A 19,422-nucleotide genomic window follows, 5' to 3' on the forward strand; every position below is an offset into this window, starting at 1 on the left:
AACAAGGTCAAGCAGCACAAGTGAAATGAATACCTTGGTGCAGTTATTTGCTTTTGGTTCCAGCTCTTCAACTGTTGTTATCTGTTTTAGAAAATCAGATTCTTGCATCCCTGGCTGGGATCCACGACGCTTAAATACGGCTTTTGGATTGGACAAGATGACTTGAAGACTGACAGCAAATCCTTTGTGAAAAGTGAGAAAAAAAAAAAAAGACTTTAAAATAAAATAATTGGTGTACTTCTCTTTTTTCTGTAAAATTTTGGACACATCAGAAATTCTTCTACATGCCAAGTATGTGCCAGGTCTTGGCTCTCAGAGTTGAATAGTAGGAGCATTACGTGTAGAAAGCAACTGGGGCACTGTGGTACGTTCAGTGCCACGACAGAGGTGTACGCACAGGGGCGGGGGGGACAAGAGCCACTGTAAAATACAAAGTCTAGGCTGTTGACAAGAAGCTGCTCGTTCATAGAGGTCATCACAGCCCGGCCTTCGACACTCTGGGAATTGAGAACTAAATGGAAACATAGCTGCAGAGCATACAGACTTACCCTAACTGTTCTCGGGGTGTAAGCCTGCCTGGGTATCCTGCCTGTTCTTTAACACCTTTATGTGTGCTCTCCTCAGAACCAGCACTGCTGCGATTTACTTTTGAGTTTAGAAGACTGAGGAGTACAAGTCAGTTAGCTAGAATATGAAAAATCTGTAATCATTTGGTTTAAATTTCTAATTTGGTTCAATCCGACAAGGGTGGGGTGGGGGGGGAGGTTTGGAAGTCAGTACAGGAGGTGTCCAGCCATTTGATAAATTTGGTTTTGGGGTTTAATTTTTTGAGGGAAACATTACTCTCAATTGCCTTCAATGGTTTGGTCGTGAAAAATCATTACTATTGAATCTGGTTTAGGAAACCCTATGTTAAAGGCTTAGTCATTAAACACACTGCAAGCTTTCTCAGCAAGCAACTGCTGTTAACCTTTGTGGTTGTTTTGAAAGTCTGAGGTCCTGGACCTCTGCTCTTTATGACTAAGCTAACAATGAAGTTAGATACCCTCCCAGAGTCAAAGCTGCGAGGCCCGATCTCCAGGAACGTTCCTTAGCAACTTTTCGCCCTTTTCTACATTAACCGAGGCCCGATCTCCAGGAACGTTCCTTAGCAACTTTTCGCCCTTTTCTACATTAACTGAATTGATTTATGCTTCTTTTTGCAAAAGCATAGTTAGCAAAGTAAGTTCCAAATGATACTAGGCAGTAAGTAATTGGGGAGTTGTGAGAAAACCACAACCAGTATTCTCATCACTCCACATGCCAGACTGGGCCACTTCCATGTTCTAGACCCTGCCCTCTTCACAGGAAAGTCTCCCACTAAGCTAGCTCCCCACAAACACAACTTGGCTCAGCACCTGCTGAGTGAGGCAGAACAAGTAAAACAATCATGAAGCATTAGCCTGAGGACTGGCCCAGTATCTCCCACCAGTCCTGGAGGGTGGCCGCACATTCTAGCAGAAAGAACACTGAATTTAGAGTTAACAAGCCTTTTGATTTTGCCTAGATCCTTGTACTTGGGACACTGGCCAAGTCACTGAAACTTTCTTGATCCTAAAGCTTTCCCATTTCCTCATCTGCCAAGAGGGGTGTGACACCTTGTCAGCTCAGTGTGTCATGTAAAATTAGCAAATGGAAAGACCCCACTAACTGCACAGCACTGTTCATGAGGTACTATGGTATATACATAAAAATACCATTAGAAACATAAAGGACAGGTGGCACTGGCTGCCATCTATGGCCAGAGAACAGGGTTTACAGGGAAAGGGCCTGTGAAAGTGGTGGCAGAACCAGGCCACTAGCATTTCACACCACTTGGCTAAGGAGCCTGAAGCCTTCCCCAGACAGCCAAAACAGCCACAGACCTCTTCAGCAAAAAGCCAGAAGTTCAGATTCACACATAAAAAGTAACCTTTCTAACTGGTGATTTTTGTGCTCTAGGAGGCCTTGCCTTTTTTTTTTTTTTCCCCCATGTACTTAAAAATAAGTTTCATACTTTTTCTACAGTTGAGGGTCTGCCCTTCTCCATCACTGAAGTTCCTGGTATATTTTTCACATGGCTTCAAGGTACTAATTGTATTTCCCCTTTCTTATAAAAGAGAATCCGGGGCGCCTGGGTGGCTCTGTTGAGCGTCCGACTTCAGCTCAGGTCATGGTCTTGCAGTTCGTGAGTTCGAGCCCCGCGTCAGGCTCTGTGCTGACAGCTCAGAGCCTGGAGCCTGCTTCGGATTCTGTATCTCTCTCTCTCCCCCTTCCCTGCTCATTCTCTGCCTCTCTCCGTCTCTCAAAAATAAATAAATGTTAAAAAATTAAAAAAAAAAATAGGATCCAAACCATACAGAAGTCATTCTGAAAATGTGAAGCCAGTTTGATTTCCTTCGTTTTCCCAGAAGTCATTTTTTTCTTTAAAAAAAAAAAAATGTTTTTAATGTGTATTTATTTTTGAGAGAGACAGAGACAGAATGCGAGTGGGTTAGGGGCAGAGAGAGAGGGAGACGCAGAATCAGAGGCAGGCTTCAGGCTCTGAGCTGTCAGCACAGAGCCCCACACGGGGCTCGGACTCACGAGCCGTGAGATCATGACCTGAGCCAAAGTCGGATGCTCAACCGACTGAACCATCCAGGCGCCCCTTCCCTGAAGTCTTTAACACATTCATCATGGTGACCACTCAGAGATTCAGATTAAGTGTAGTTTCTTGCTTTCCTTGGCTCGGGAATACCTTCTAGCTCTTAGAGTTACACAGCACAATCTACCAACTTAAGCAAAGCTGCCAGCCAGCTGTGAAGCTAGACACTGTTTTGCTGTGGGGCCCTTTCCTGGCCTCACTGGAGAACGGGGTGCACCTGGCAGGCCAGCACCCTGGAGAGAGATTTTCCCGGGTGGCTCACCGCAGCAGCAAAGTGATTTTCTATGATCTAATACAAAAGGGGGAGGGAGGCAATTCAGAGGCTTTTCAATCTCCTACTTTGCCCATATGCCCCTGCTGGGTGAGCTCTTTAAAGGAAGCTGGTCACAGCCAGCCCCAGGGACTACACACTACCCAGGCCCACACCCTGGGTTGCCTTTCAGGGAATCATGACGTGCTATGAAGCTGGGGAGTTAGAGAGTTCTCCCTATGAGAGCAGGACAAGGAGTTTTTAAGCTCCTCAAACCACTGCTTCCAACCCAAGATGGAGATCTTGGGTTTTCTTAATTTCCAAGTATTTATGCCTCAAGTATTTTATGTGCCCTTCCTTTTTTCTAGTGAAATTAATTTAGCTTTAAAGATGTTTGCAGTAGTTTTTGAGATACTGGGAGCCTTACAAAAAAACATGGGACTAGGATTCTCTGTCCTGGTCAGCTGTATAAAAAATAAAATGCAAATGAAAACTGGCGATTCACTGTGAATGGCTTGTTCAAGTGAAGTAGAGATAGGGTCCCTAATGTAAGTATGTATGTATCCCCTATGTATGTACGTGTGTGCGTGTATATGTGAATGTGTAATAAATGTGTTAGACATACATAAACGTAATCTAACAAATACTTATTTTTTCTAATACCTAGCAACATAAAATTCAAAATGCCTGAGCTACAAAAATTACCATGTGTACAAAGAAGCAGGAAAATACAACCCCAAATATACCCTATATGTTCAAAAAGGGGAAAGATTGAGCATGCTAAGGAGAGTTATGGAAGATACAAAAAAAAAAAAAAAAACCCCAATGTGATCTCACTGTTGTTAAAAATATACTGGCTGAGATTGGCAGCTGATAAATCATTGCAGAATAAAAGACTAGGAAACTTGAAGAATGAACAATAGAAACTACCAAAAGGACACACAGAAAGGAAAATATCAAGACAGACAGACATATCAAGACAGACAGACACACACACACACACACACACACCCCAAAGAAACTGAATGAAAGGTTTGGAAAGAGGGATAGGGAAAAAAAAAAATGAAAAAACTGAAAACTTACTAAATTTGGAAATCAGTAAGGATATGTAACACTTGACCTGACATAAGATGCACCACCAAACAATACAGAATCCACAGTCTTCAAGTACACATGGGACATTATCAAGATAGGCCACATAGTCTGGGCCAGAAATCAAATCTCAATAAAGATGAAAGAATTCAAATTGTACAAAGTGTTTCTCTGACCACAACAGAATTAAAATAGAAATCAATAACATGAAGCTATCTGGAAAATCTCCAAATATCTGGATACCAGACAGTGTAATTCGAAATAGACTATGGATCTAAGAAACCAAAAGGGAAATGAAAAAGTGGTTAAATGAATGAAAACAGTGGGATGCATCTAAAACAGTACTTAGATGGAAAATTAATTTTTTAACAGCTATAAACAAATTTGTTAGATAGGAAGGGTAAGTTCCTACACCTTTTTATACTTAAAAAAAAAGGAGCAAATAAAACCCAAAAGGAATAGAAAAATGTACTAATAAACCTATGAGCTAAAATCAATGAAATAGAAAATAGAGAAGATCAGTGAAATAAAAAGCATGTCCTTTGAGAAAAGAAGTCAAGAAAATTGATAAATATCTACCCATACCTATCAGAGGGGGAAAATAAGTCATAAGTTACCAATACTGGGAATATTGGTATGTATTCTACAAATATAAAATGATAATAAAGGAGTATTAGAAAAAAACATTATGGCAGAAAATTTGACAACTTACATAAAAATGGACAAATTCCTTGAAAGAAACAGCTATCAAAGTTCAGTCATGAAGAAATAATCTATGTAGCCCCATATCAATAAAGAAATTAAATTTATAGTTCAAAATTGCCCACACCACCCCCCCCCCCCCAACCCAAACTAAAACTGAGAAAACAAACTAACAAAAAACCTCCAGGCCCAAATAGTTTCACTGATGGTATCTACCAAATGTTTAAGGAAGAAGTATTAACTATTTGTATAGAAAATAAAAAAGGAAGGAACATTTCAAATCCTCTCAAGCCAGCCTTTCCCTAATACCAAAACCAAACAAGTATTAGGTAAAAAATAAAAAAGATTACAAGACAAGGTAAGATAAGAAAACTACAGGTCTAACAACCTTCATGAACACAGAAAAATTCTTAAAAGTTTTAGCCATTTGAATCCAACTATAAATCATGACCAAATGAGGTTTATTCCAAGACTGCAATGTTGCTTTAACATTTCAAAATCAATCAGTGTAATTCACCAACTTAAGATGTCATAAAAAAGAAAAATCTATTGTAATAAATGTAGAAAACGCACTTGACAAAATCCAACATCAAGATTTTTAAAAAGCCACTCAGCAAACTAATAAAAGTGAACTTCCTCAACTTGGTAAAGGACATCTACAAAAAACCTATTGCCGATATTATATATACTTCATGGTGAAAGACAGTGTTAAAACCCCTGAAGATTGCAATGAGGCAAGGTTGTCGCTGTCAACTTTTACTCAACAGTGTACTGGAGGTCCTAGCCATTGCAATAAGGAAAAAACAAACCAAAACCAGACAAACTGGAAAAAGAAAAAGCAAGTCCAGAAAATCTCTTCCTCTTTCAGCCATAAACACATCAGTAATGCTTATCAGTTCCTTCTGTTGTGTATCAACTTCCTCTTACCTCCACATACTTGTCCCACTGGCATATTATTTTCTAATTACACATAATCTAATCTTAAAAGCAAGGGTGTTACAAACCAAACTTATTTCGAATTCTCACAGGATAGATTTTGGCAACATTACAGTTCAGCCACAATAAAGATACTAATGGCCTTTTTTCCTCCTGACGGTCAGCTCTGGCTAGTGATACTGGAATACTGTGCTCTTGACACACTTCTACTACTGGCAACAGGTCTGGTAATTTCAAAAGTTGGTCTCTACTCACTTGAAATAAAAAGAGACTATCAATTTCCAAATTAAAATGTATACACACACAGTTGTCTCAGGAATTGCTGAAGAAAGATGTGCAATGTGGCACCTCCTTCTAATTCTCCCTGAGGCGACCCCCTCTCCTTTCATATCTCTTCTTAGCAGAGCACATCCAGTCTTTTGCAGAGTGTGTGTGTCAATCTTCCGCACCCACCCACCCCCTTTAATGAGATATAATTCATACATGCCAAAATTTGCTCTTAAAGGATATGTGTGATTAAATGGCTTTTAGTATATTCATAACTCTGGGCACTTTTTTTAATTTACTTATTGGTTTTGAGGGCAGACGAGGTAGGGGCAGAGAGAGAGGGGGAGAGAGAATCCCAAGCAGGCTCCGTGCCATCAGCACAGAGCCTGACAAAGGGCTCGAACTTACCAACCGAGAGATCACGACCTGAGCCAAAACCAAGAGCCAGATGCATAACTGACCAAGCCACACAGGCACCCCTGGGCACTTTTTAAAAAAAAAAAAAAAAACTATCTTTCTCTATTGAATGGCCTTGGCACCCTTGGCAAAAATCAACTTACCACAATGTGAGGGCTTATTTATGGTCAATTCTCTTCTATTGATTCATATGCTTATCTTTATGCCAGTGCCACACTATTACTGTACCTTTATATACTCAGTTTTCAAATCAGGAAGCATAAATCTTCCAACTTTGCTGTTTTACAAAATTGTTTTGGCTATTTGGAGTTCCTTGCTTTCCCATGTTAATTTTAGGATGACCTTGTCAATTTCTGAAAAAAGGGCAGCCAAAATCTTGATAGGAATTACCCCAAATCTACAGATTAATTTGGGGAATATTGCACCACTGGAGTAATATTATATCTTCTAATCCATAACACTGTCTCCTAATCCGGGAACATAAAATGTCTGTATACTTATTTAGTTCAATTTTTCTAAATGTTTTACAGTTTCCAGTATACAATTCTCATACTTTTATTACTAAGTATTTTATTATTTCTGACACTGTTGTGAATAAAACTGTTTACTGGTTTCCTTTTTCAGATTGTTCATTGCCAGTGTATAAAGGGGGCATCTGGGTGCCTCATTTGGGAAAGGTCTGACTCCTGATTTCGGTTCAGGTCAGTATCTCGTGGTTAGTAACACTGAGCCCCACATTGGGCTGTGTGCTGACAGCATGGAACATGCTTGGGATTCTCTCTCTCCCTCTCTCTGCCCCCCTACCACTGCTCATGTGCCCTCTCTCTCTCTCAAATAAGTAAAACTTAAAAAAAATGCATTTCATTTTCATATGTTGATCTTATATCCTGCAACCTTGCTGAATTTATTTACTAGCACTGATAGCTGTGTATGTATTCTTGAGGATTTTGTACATAAAAGATCATGCTATTGATTATTTAAGATATTTTACTTCTTCCGTTCCAACCTAGATGACTTTTATTACTTTTTCTCAATAATTACCCTAGCTACCACCTGTATTACAATGGTGAATACAACTGTCAAGAGGGATCACCTTTGTCATGATCTTTATGGGAAAAGCTTTCAGTCTTCAGCTGTTTAAAACATTAGCTTTTTCATAGATGCCCTACATCAAATAAAAGATGTTCTTTCCCATTCCTCACTTACTGATCTGTCTAGTGTTTTTATCATGAAATGACATTGAATTTTGTCAGGTGCTTCTTCTGCATCTATTGATCTGATCAGGTGGTTTTTGTGGTTTGTTCTACTGATCATGGTACATTACATTGACTGACTTTTGTATATGAACTAACCTTACACTCCAGTGATAAATCTCACCTGGTTATGGTGTATAATTCTTTTTATATGTTGCTGGATTAACTCCACCAGTATTTTGTTTAGGATTTTTGCATCTATATTCATAAGGGATATTGGTAAGTTTTTTGCTTTGTGATGTCTAGTTTTGGGATCAGGGTAACAATGGTCTAATAGAATGACTTCAAATATGTTACCTTCTTACTATTTTTTGGAAATGTTTGTGAATGATCAGTCTTAATTATTTTTTAAATGCTTGTTAGAATTCACCAGTAAATCTGGAACTGGGCTTTTCTCTATATAGGTTTCATTGATTACTAATTCAATCTATTTCTTACAGGTCTATTCAGATTTTCTATTTCCTTTTGAATCAGTTGTTTTTTTGTTTTTTATTTATTTATTTTGAGAGAGAGTGCATGTGTGTGTGGGAAGAGGGGCAGAGAGAGAATCCAAAGCAGGCTCAGCACTGTTAGAACAGAGCCTGATGCGGGGCCCAATCCCATGAACCATGAGATCACAACCTAAGCTGAAGTCAAGAGTAGAATGCTTAACCAACTGAGCCACCCAGATGGCTTTTCAAAGCCCCTATGGAATGAAACATTATCTAAGATTTTTCTTTCTAATTTTTTGATTAGCTTATTGTTTGCCATAACTATTACCATTGCTTCAGGAATCTGCAATGACAATCAACATTTTGTTTTTACTTTTGTTTTTATTTAGTTTTTGTTTGAGGTTTTTGTTTTCCTATTTTTTATTTTTTAAAAATGCTCCCAGGAAAAGGCTGTTTGTACTGGGTGAGATCTGAGTGAAGTCAGATAAAGACAAGCTTGGAGAATGGGATTTTCTAAAGACCTGTTAGGTCAAATAATGGAAATTCTCTTAGAATGAAGCTTTGAATAAGTTCCAACCCTGTTCTTCCCTCCCAGTGACTGCTAGGATAAGTAGCTGTTGATTTTCAGCCTGACTCCAAGGCCACCGTGGAACTAGGGAGAAAGGGACAGGAATAGGGCAAGGTGACACAATGTAATACTGTTATTACCAACATTTAACCATTTTTCTTGAACAAATACTCCTCAGAGTGATGCACACTTTGGGTTAACTTCCACAGTTGTGAGAAAGTTGATTTTGATAATCACTGTTTTTATAGAAGATAATATTCAGAGGTCCTTACTCTGTCATTACCAATGATGTTCCTGCCTTTCTCTTTTTCAAACTCCCAATCCCACTGTGACCATTTCAGGAGAATAAGTTAGGAAGCAGCAGCCACAGTAATGCAGGGCATGAAGGTTAAAAATGGAAAACTGCCGAGGAATCAAAAAATGCCTTGAGACAAATGAGAATGGAAATACAACATACCAGAACTTATGAGATACAGCAAAAGCAGTTCTAAGGGGAAGGTTCTTAGTGATAAATGCCTACACAAGAAACAAAGATCTCAAAAAACCTTTTTTCCTTAAAGAACTAGAAAAAGAAAAAAAAATCACCAAAAGTTAGAAGAAGTAAGTAAATAGCAAAGATCAGAGCAGAAATAAATGAAATAGAGACTAAAAAGTTAATAGAAATGATAAATGAAACTAAGAGCTGGCTCTTTGAAAAGATAAACAAAACTGACAAACCTTCAGCTGGAATCACCAAGAAAGAGTGGGCTCAAATAAAATTATAAATAAAAGAGAAGGCTGTGGCTCAGTCAGTTATGTCTGACTGTGGCTCAGGTCATGATCTTACAGTTTGTGAGTTCAAGCCCTGCACTGGACTCTGTTCTGACAGCTCAGAGCCTGGAGCCTGCTTCAGATTCTGTGTCTTCCTCTCTCTCTGCCCCTCCCCCACCCACACTCTGTCTCTCAAAAATTCAACATGTTAAAAAATTTATTTTTAATAAAAGGCATTACTATTAACAAGACAGAAATGGAAAGGATAAGAAACTACTATGAACAAATACAGACTAACAAATTGGACAACCTAGAAAAAATGGATATTCTCCAGAAACATACAACCTACCAAGAATCATAAAGAAATAGAAAATCTGAATAGACCAATGACTAGTAAGGAGACTGGATCAGTAATCAAAAAACTCTCAACCAAATAGAAGACCAGATGGCTTCAATGATGAATTTTACCAAACATTCAAATGCTTCCAAACATTTTATGAGGCCAGCAATACCTTAATTCCATAACCTGACAAGGTTACCACAAGAAAATTATAGGTATCTTTGATGAACATAGATGCAAAAATCCTCAACAAAATGTTAGCTAACTGAATTCAATAATAAAAAAGAATCAAGTGATCAAATGGGATTTACTCCAGGGATGCAAGGATGATTCAATATCTGCAAATCTATCAGCGTGATCTACCAGACTAACAAAATGAAGGATGAAAATTATATGATCATCTCAATAGACACAGAAAAAGCATTTGACAAAATTCAATATCCTCTTGTGATAAAAACTCTCAACAAAGTGCATACAGATGAAATGTACCCCAACATAATAAAGGCCAGATAGGACAAGCCCACAGCTGACATAATACTTAATAGTGAAGAGCTGGAAGTTTTCTCCCTAAGGTCAGGAACAAGACAAGGATGCCCACTCTCACCATTTTTATTCAATATAGTACCGGAAGTTCTAGCCACAGTGATCAGACAAGAAATAAAAGTCATTCAAATTGGAAAAGAAGAAGTAAAACTGCCATTATTTGCAGATGACATGATACCAAATACAGAAAAATGTTAAGACTCCACCAAAAACTGTTAGAATAAGTGAGTTCAGTAAATCGCAGGATACAAAATCAATATACAAAAATTTTCTCATTTCTATACACTAGTAATGAACTATCAGGCAGAGAACTTAAGAAAACAATCTCATTTACAATTGCATCAGAAAGAATAAAATGCCTGGGAGAAATTTAACCAAGGAGGTAAAAAGACTGACATGATGATACAAACTGAAAACACAAATAAATGGGAAATTATTCCATACTAGGGATTGGAAGAATATTGTCAAAATCTCCAAACTACCCAAAGCAATCCAGAATCAATGCAATCCCTATCAAAATTCCAGTGACATTTTTCACAGAAAAGAAACAACTCTAAAATTTGTGTGGAACCACAAAACACCCTGAATAGGGGGTGCCTGGGTGGCTCAGTCAGTTAAGCGTCCGACTTCGGCTCAGGTCATGATCTCGTGTTCTGTGAGTTCAAGCCCCGCGTCGGGCTCTGTGCGCTCAGAGCCTGGAGCCTGTTTCAGATTCTGTGTCTCCCTCTCTCTGACCCTCCCCCATTCATGCTCTGTCTCTCTCTGTCTCAAAAATAAACGTTAAAAAAAAATTAAAAAAAAAAAAAGACCCTGAATAGGCAAAGCAACTTTGAGAAAGAAGAGTAAAGCTGGAGGCATCATGTTCTGTGATTTCAAACCACGTTACAAAGCTGTAGTAATCAAAACAATAAGGTATTTGCATGAAACAGATACATAGATAAATGAAACAGAATAAATAGCCCAGAAACAAACCCGTGCATTTAGGGTCAGTTAATTTAAGACAAAAGAACCAAGAATATATACAATGAGGAAAGCACAGACTCTTAAATGGTCTTGGGAAAACTGGACAGCCAGATGCAAAAGAATGACACTCAACCACTATCTTACACCATACACAAAAATCCACTCCAAATGGATTAAAGACTTGAATATAAGATCTGAATCCATAAAACTCCTAGACAAAAATATATGTGGTAAGCTCCTTGACAGCAATCTTGGTGATGACTTTTTGGATCTAATACCAAAAGTAAAGGCAACAAAAGCAAAAATAAACAAGTGGGACTATATCGAAATAAAAGGCTTCAGCCCAGTAGAGGAAACCATCAGCATGATAAAAAGGTGACCTACCCAAATGGGAGAAAATATTTGCAAATCACGTATGTACAGGGGCAAATGTCCCAAAATATATAAAGAACGCATATAACTCAACAGCAAAAACCAACAACAATCTGATTAAAAAATGAGCAGAGGACTTGAGTACACATTTTTCTAAAGAAGATAAACAACAGCCAACAGACACATGAAAAGATATTCAACATCACTCATCATCAGGGAAATACAAATCAAAACCACAATGAGATATCACCTATGTTAGAATGGCTCATATCAAAAAGACAAGTAATGACAAGTTTTGGCAAGAACATGGAGAAAAGGGGACCCATGCACACTGTTGGCAGGAGTGTAAATTGGTACAGCCACTATGAAAAACAACATGGAAGCTCCTCAAAAAATTAAAAATACCATATGATCCAGCAATACCATTTCTGGGTATTTAAAAAGAAAATGAGGGGCGCCTGGGTGGCTCAGTCGGTTAAGCGTCCGACTTCAGCTCAGGTCATGATCTCGTGGTCCGTGAGTTCGAGCCCCACATCGGGCTCTGTGCTGACTGCTCAGAGCCTGGAGCCTGTTTCAGATCCTGTGTCTCCCTCTCTCTCTGACCCTCCCCTGTTCATGCTCTGTCTCTCTCTGTCTCAAAATAAATAAACGTTAAAAAAATTTTTTTTAAAAGAAAATGAAAAACTAACTCAAAAAAGATATATGTACCCCCCACTGTGTTCATTGTAGTATTATGTACAACAGCCAAGGCATGGAGGCAACCTAAGTGTCCACTGATGGATAAATGGATAAAAAGATGTGTTACGCATATACACAACATAATATTATTCGGCCATAAAAAAGAAAGAAATCTTGCCTTTTGCGACAACGTGAATGAATCTTTTTTAATTTTTTTTTTAATGTTTATTTATTTTTGAGAGAGACAGAGACAGAATGTGAGTGGATTAGGGGCAGAGTGAGAGGGAGACACAGAATCCAAAGCAGGCTCCAGGCTCCGAGCAGTCAGCACAGAGCCCAACGTGGGGCTCAAACTCACGAGCTGTGAGATCATGATCTGAGCAGAAGTCGGACGCTCAACCGACTGAGCCACCCAGGCGCCCCAACGTGGATGCATCTTGAATGCACTAGGCTAAATGCAGTAAGTCAGAGAAAGACAAATGCCAAACGATTTCACTTATATGCAAAATCTAAAAAAGAAAATCAAACTCACAGATACAGGGAACAGACTGATGCTTGCCAGAAGTAGGGGGGTGGAGGGTGGTCAAAAGTACTAACTCTCAGTTACAAAATAAATAATTCCTGGGCGTGTAAAGAATAGCCTGATGACTACAGTTAATACTATATTTTATATTCGAAAGTTAAGAGAGTTCTCATCGCAAGAAAAGCATTTTTAACTATATGTGGTGATGGATGTTAACTAGAGTTCCTGTGGTGATCATTTTGCAATACATAAAATATCAAATCATGTTGTACACCTAAAACTAGTGTGCTATATGACAAGTATGTATCAATTTAAAAAATGGAAAACTGCTGAGTGATTTTTCATAATCTTGTACCTTCTAGCCTTGGCATCTGTGAACTATCCAACTGAAAAACAGATGTGTTAATAGTGTTTGAGGAATCATTTTCATTACACTTAAATTACTTAAATCAGATATAGAAAGCAGAAAATAGGGCTGTATAAAAGGAATGTTGTCTTTCCTCCTTGACTATCATCTCTAAATTGCCACTATATCATGTCAGTCTTTAAGCAGAGATTTTCAAGGTCCTAAGACTGAATACTTGAGTGATATGTGTGCTTCCAAGGGGCAGACAGAGCTACAACTTTCCACATTTACTTCCAATTACACCTTACAATGATTTTCTTCTAGTGCAGGAAAGGAACGAAAAAGCATGGCCTGGCTGTAAATGGATCTGTTAATCTGCTTCAGAATACTGACTGACACTTTATGTTTGCTTCAGGGTAAACCCCTCCCCGCTTTTTGTTGTTGTTGTTGTTTAATTTTTATCAACGTTTATTTATTTTTGGGACAGAAAGAGACAGAGCATGAACGGGGGAGGGGCAGAGAGAGAGGGAGACACAGAATCGGAAGCAGGCTCCAGGCTCTGAGCCATCAGCCCAGAGCCTGACGCGGGGCTCGAACTCCCGGACCGCGAGATCGTGACCTGGCTGAAGTCGGACGCTTAACCGACTGCGCCATCCAGGCGCCCCTAATTTTTAAAACTCCTCAAAAGCCAGTCACTGTTCTTGTGGAAAAAAATAAAACACTCTTCATTTCTAAGCCGTATTCTTTACTTAATCTATAAACAATTCATTTAAATCTTTACTCTGAAAACAAACCATCACAGAAACTAAGTCTTCTAAGGAACCCGTCAGAATGCTGCATCAGGATGAAAAGAGTGAAAGATAAGTTAACAAGGCTTAATTAACTGGACACTAAAAATATCCACGACGGAGATTTTCATAAGCTGGTGGCAGAGAAGTATGGCACGCTTCATACTGAGGTTCAGAAGATAAAGTGGTTCTATTGGCTCAACAGCCAAAAAGACTGTGATGGGAAGTAAAGTGCTGTATGTACTGAGAATGGCAGACTCAGAAGGGTCGACAATGTCTAAGTAAGAATCATGGTCTCATGCTTTATTCCAGCTATGACGTCTTCCGCTTCCCATTATTCATGAGCACTACTGCATGTGTCACTAAGTCACGCTACAACCCAGGAAATACAGCAAAACTGGAGAAGGGATCTGTGTTCCTATTTCTGAAACCCCAGCACTTACAAGTAAATCATTTTTTAAAACGTTTATTTATTGGGGCACCTGGGTGGCTTAGTTGGTTAAGCGTTGACTTTGGCTCAGGCCATGATCTCACACTTGGTGAGATCGAGCCCTGCGTTGGGCTCCATGCTGACAGCTTGGAGCCTGGAGCTGGCTTTGGATTCTGTGTGTGTGTCTCTCTCCCTCTGCCCCTCCCCTGCTCAAAAATTTTTTAAATAAAAAAATAAAAATAAAAAGTGTATTTATTTATTTAGAGAGAGAGAGAAAGTGCAAAGGTGGTAGGGGCAGAGAGAGAGGCAGAGAGAGAGAGAGAATCCCAAGCAGGCTTCCACACTGTCAGCGCAGTGCCCTACGTGGGGCTCGAACCCAACGAACCGGGAGATCATGACCCGAGCTGAAACCAAGAGTCAGACGCTTAACCGACTGAGCCACCCAGGCATCCCTGCAAGTAAATCATGTTTAAAGTAACAGAAAATAACAAGTTGGCAAGGCCATGGAGAAACTGGAATTCTTGTGCACTGCTGATGGGAATGTAAAATGATGCAACCGTTGTGGAAAGTATAGTGGTTCCTCAAAAAAAAAAAAAAGTCAAACCTACAATTATCTTATGGTCCAGCAATTCCACTTCTAGGTGTATACTCAAAAGAATTCAAAGCAGTGACTTCATTTGCGCAGTTATTTGTGCACTCATGTTCATAGCATTATGCATATGATCCAAGAGGTAGAAGCTCAAATGTCCATCAAAGGATGAATGGATAAAAAAAACGTGGTCTCTATATACAATGAAATAATAGTCAGCTTTAAAAAGGCATGAAATTCTGACACATTCTATCATGTGGATGAACCATAAAGACATCATCCTAAGGGAAATAAAAAGGACTAATGTTACATAACTCCACTTACATAAGCTACCTGGAATAGTCCAATACATAGTGATAGAAAGTAGATGGTTGTTACCAGGAACTGGGCAGGGGTCAGGGGTGAGCAGGGAGTTAGTGTTCGATGGGTACAAAGTTGTAACTGTGATGATGAAAAAGTGATGGAGCTGGATAGTGGTGATCGCTGCACAACAGTGTGAATGTACCACTAAATACCACTGTATACTTAAAAATAGTTAAAATGGTAAATTTCATGTTATGTACATTCTACCACAATAAAAAAAAAACAGATTAAACTTACATTCCAAGTGAAAACAGGCAGTCTTTTATATTGGTGGTGATGCTTTTCAGTTGTTATAATTGTATTGTTTTTCAAGTTTATTTATTTTGAGACAGAGACAGCACGAATGGGGGAGGGGCAGGAAGCAAGGGGGAGAGAGAGAATTCTGAGAAGGCTTTGTGCTGCCAGTGCAGAGCCCGATGCAGAGCTCGAACTCACGAAGCCCTGAGATCACGACCTGACCCAAAACCAAGAGTCAACTAAGCCACCCATGTGCCCCTCAGCTGTTATAATTTTAAAATCTCCTCCCCTATGCTCAAATTCTCTTCTTGCTTGACCAATAGAAGTGCTTTCTATGGAAATAATTTTACTGAACATTCTCACAGTTTTTCAGTATGGGGCTAGCCCACATCCAACCTCCAGACTAGATCAATCGGTGGCATAGCAGGGGCCATGGCTACTAAAAGACTATTGTGAGTTACAGGAAGAAACAGGAAAGTAGCTTCTGACCACCCACACCAGCTGTTCTTCTAGCTGCACTTTATAATCACTTCAGACTTAAAAAAGTCACACGAGGTGCCACACCCACAGATTATGGTTTCATTGGTCAGTGACAAAGCCCATGTATGGACATCTTCTCAAAGCTCCCCAGGGAATTCTGATGTGTAGCCAGGTTGAGACCTACTGAATTAGTCATTCCTTAGAAAGTTCTCCGGAGTACAGTTCAACAACCCCTTTTTAAAAATCTCACCATTAAGAAATAATGGGAATTAGGGCTCAGAGGAATAAGAAGCTGTTCAACTTTTACTTTTGATAATCCTTAAACTAGAAAAAAAGACAAGTTAAAATTCATGAATTCAGCAAACATTTATTCAAGCTACTGCTGTCAGGATGGTGCCCCACCTGCAGGTGCTGGCAGAAGAGAGGAACCCTGTCCCAGCAGAGCTCATGGCCAGCAGGGGAAGCCAGGACAGGCAGGACACTGACAGGAGCACCACCTTGAGGACAATTGCATAAAGGGAACATGTGGGAACAGCATCTATGCTGGATGGAAAAGTGGGAAAAACGTCCCAGAGAAAGCTATCCCTCTATCATTAATGAGTCTGGAGAGGTGACTAGAAATTAGCGAGGCAATCCTTGGAAGATAAAGTGACATTCCTTCTTCTGGAGGCAGTGTGTGCCACTCTCGATTATGCCAGGCCCGTGAGCATGTGGCAATGCCTGGTTGACCCTGGGGGTTGGCCGTGGTCAAGGGATCTGAAATCCCTGAAATGAGGGGGACTGAAGTGCAGCGCGTCTGGGTTGGGTCATATGGCTGCTCAAGGGGCCCGGGAAGAAAGCCAGTTAAGGCCAGTTTCTCAAGTCACTGGAGAGACCTGTATGCGACTCACAGCAACCAACCACGTGCCAAGGAAAGCTGGCATGCATGTCAGCCCCCAGGTTAGCCATGCAGAGCAACAATCTTTAATGCTTATTTATAGTAATAAACTGTCTGCCTCTTAACAAGTTCCAAATGAAAATTCTATCTATTGGTGTTCTCTCTCCCACAAGCTCTTAGGAAAGTCAAGGTGGTGAAAAAGGGCATTTCTCCCTCCTTGTGACCTGATTAGAAAGTGTGAGAATCATTCTCTGAAATCCTCCCCATGTGCCATCAGTAATTATGACATGATTTTTCATCTGGGAAATTATGAAAATGAGCATATATCTACTTCTCAACAACCTTTTTAAAAAAGTTTATTTGTTTTGAGACAGTGAGTGAGCATGAGCAGGGGGGCGGGGGGCGGCAGAGAGAGAGGATCCCAAGCAGGCTCCGCACTCTTAGTACAAAGCCTGACATGCGGCTGGATCTCAAGAACCATGAGGTTGTGACCTGAGCCGAGATCAAGAGTCAGAAGCTTAACCGACTGAGCCACCCAGGTGACCCCCTTCTCAAAACTTTCTAATGATGTTTTGTTTTGTTTTTTTTTTTCTCTTATTGATCAGTTTCTTTTTGGAATATTTCATCTAAATCAAGGGCCAGTGTTTATCTCCACATGCCATCGTGCACACTGAGTTAGTTCACTGAATGATAATGAGCACAGGTCCACCAGCCAAGAAAGAAATGAAACCCGTCATGAGCCCAAAGCAAAGAGTTTGCATGTTCTTAAGTATTACCTTCAAGAATGATCTGAAATAGCTATATGCAGTGAAATTCAAACTTTCACAGAACAGCAGGAACTTCTGCAGTTATCTGTTCTCATCTCAACTTCACCATAACCCAGAAGGCAGGTGGTCTGATCCCTAATCTACAGGTGGGGAAACTGAGCTAGTACAGCCTGCTGTGTGCAGTGGAGCCTGGGCAGCAGCGATGCCCCTCCCCCACAGCTGCCTGCAGAGATCTAGCCACACTACAATATTCAGCCACACATAGCACTGAGTTGAGCCCCCTGGACAAACGCATGAGCCATCTGAACTCTGATGACACAGGAACACATAGACCAATCTTGCTTCCTGATGAAGAGACGGATCATTCAAGTGTCTACAGTGTTGTACCAAGTGCTTTGCATTGAATATCCTATTCTGTGAGGAAGTCCATTCTGCTGTTCTGCAGCTGAAGACAACAGAGGCTCAGAGAACAAGAAGTGGGTCACTGGGCTGTAAGCGGGTGAGATGGAATTCAAAGCCAAGTGGGAGCACCTTCTCCAGAGACACACTAACCTGAGTTTGATCACTGTGCAACTTTGGATGTGTTACTTAGTATGTCCAGGCCTCAATTTCCTTATATTTAGAGGAGGATAATGATACAAGCACATCCCTTGCAGAACTGAGTGAAGGTTAAATAAGAATGCACACAGGGTGCCGAAGAATGCCTGATGCCTGGCAAATGCTCAGTAAACAATAATCATTAAGTCTTCTGGGTTTCCCAGATACAAGAGAAGCTTCAAAATTCTTAGTTCTGAATGAAAACTTTACTTACTGAAATTCTGCAGGACACCACTCCACTCCCCCCAAGCCCCACTAGAACCTGGCCGCCCCAACATCAGGTACCCTAGAGAAAGACCCTGCTTATAAGCACACAGATGCACAGGTGCTCCTTACCCACACACCCACCTTAACCCAACACAGACATAGTACATGGGCACAGAACTGAACATGTTGGGGCCATTAAAAGTCTCTAGAATGCACCTCGTTCTGGAAATAGCTAAGAAATGGGCAACAGGCGACCTTTTGCCCTCACACTTTACCACCATCCCTGTAGTGTTGTAAGTTCTCAGGACAGAATGACAGTGCCCCTGCAGCTGCAATTCTGTCCCAGAGAGCCCTCACACCACTCTAGTGACAGTCACACTGCAACAACCTAAGGACAAGGTCCCAAGTCCCCAAATCCTGCACTGAAAGGTGCTGTATTGTCACTCTACTGAGAACACTAACTTTATCTCCCTTATACAAAACTGTCATGCACTGAAAACAGCACACTTAATTTACAAATGGCTTCAAAGTGGCAACAAGGTTATTACCTCCCTTTTCTTGCATTATTTATATTTATGAAGCTAAGTCAAATGTTGCCGATTTTGGCTATGCTCATTCGGCTTTGATGATGATTACCTGATCCCAACTAGGCTGAAGTTTACCACTACATTATCTACCAAGAAAGGGTTTGCCAAGTGAATTGAACCAGGCAAAATTCCTTGTCAACAAACATCAAGAGAAAGAAAGCCCTGTACAACTGTTACTTCCCAAGAGCCCAACTCCAACCCTCTGTAAGGACAGCACATACACAATGAATCCAGGGCCTGAAAACTTGGCAAAGAATAGGATTTTCTTTTTCCTTAATGTGCAGATTCCTATTTTTATTATTATTTTCCTAGTTTTTAAAACTGGTATTCTGGTTAACAGAATGTTCTAATTACCTGAAATCACCATATATCTCTGCATATATGTTACAACTCAAAGCAAATTA

The 19,422-nt window shown here is 40.1% G+C and overlaps 1 protein-coding gene across 1 annotated transcript in view; it reads right to left on the reverse strand.

Annotated features, from left to right (window-relative positions):
* The window catches only part of B3GAT2 (beta-1,3-glucuronyltransferase 2), a 92,239-nt gene that overhangs the window by 252 nt on the left and 72,565 nt on the right, over positions 1-19,422 (reverse strand). The window contains exon 3 of the mRNA XM_030315794.1: positions 34-182. Within this exon, the coding sequence (XP_030171654.1) occupies positions 34-182 (149 nt within the window). The remainder of the gene's footprint in view (positions 1-33; positions 183-19,422) is intronic.

The sequence above is a fragment of the Lynx canadensis genome, chromosome B2 (assembly GCF_007474595.2).
Source record: "Lynx canadensis isolate LIC74 chromosome B2, mLynCan4.pri.v2, whole genome shotgun sequence".
Taxonomy (NCBI): domain Eukaryota; kingdom Metazoa; phylum Chordata; class Mammalia; order Carnivora; family Felidae; genus Lynx; species Lynx canadensis.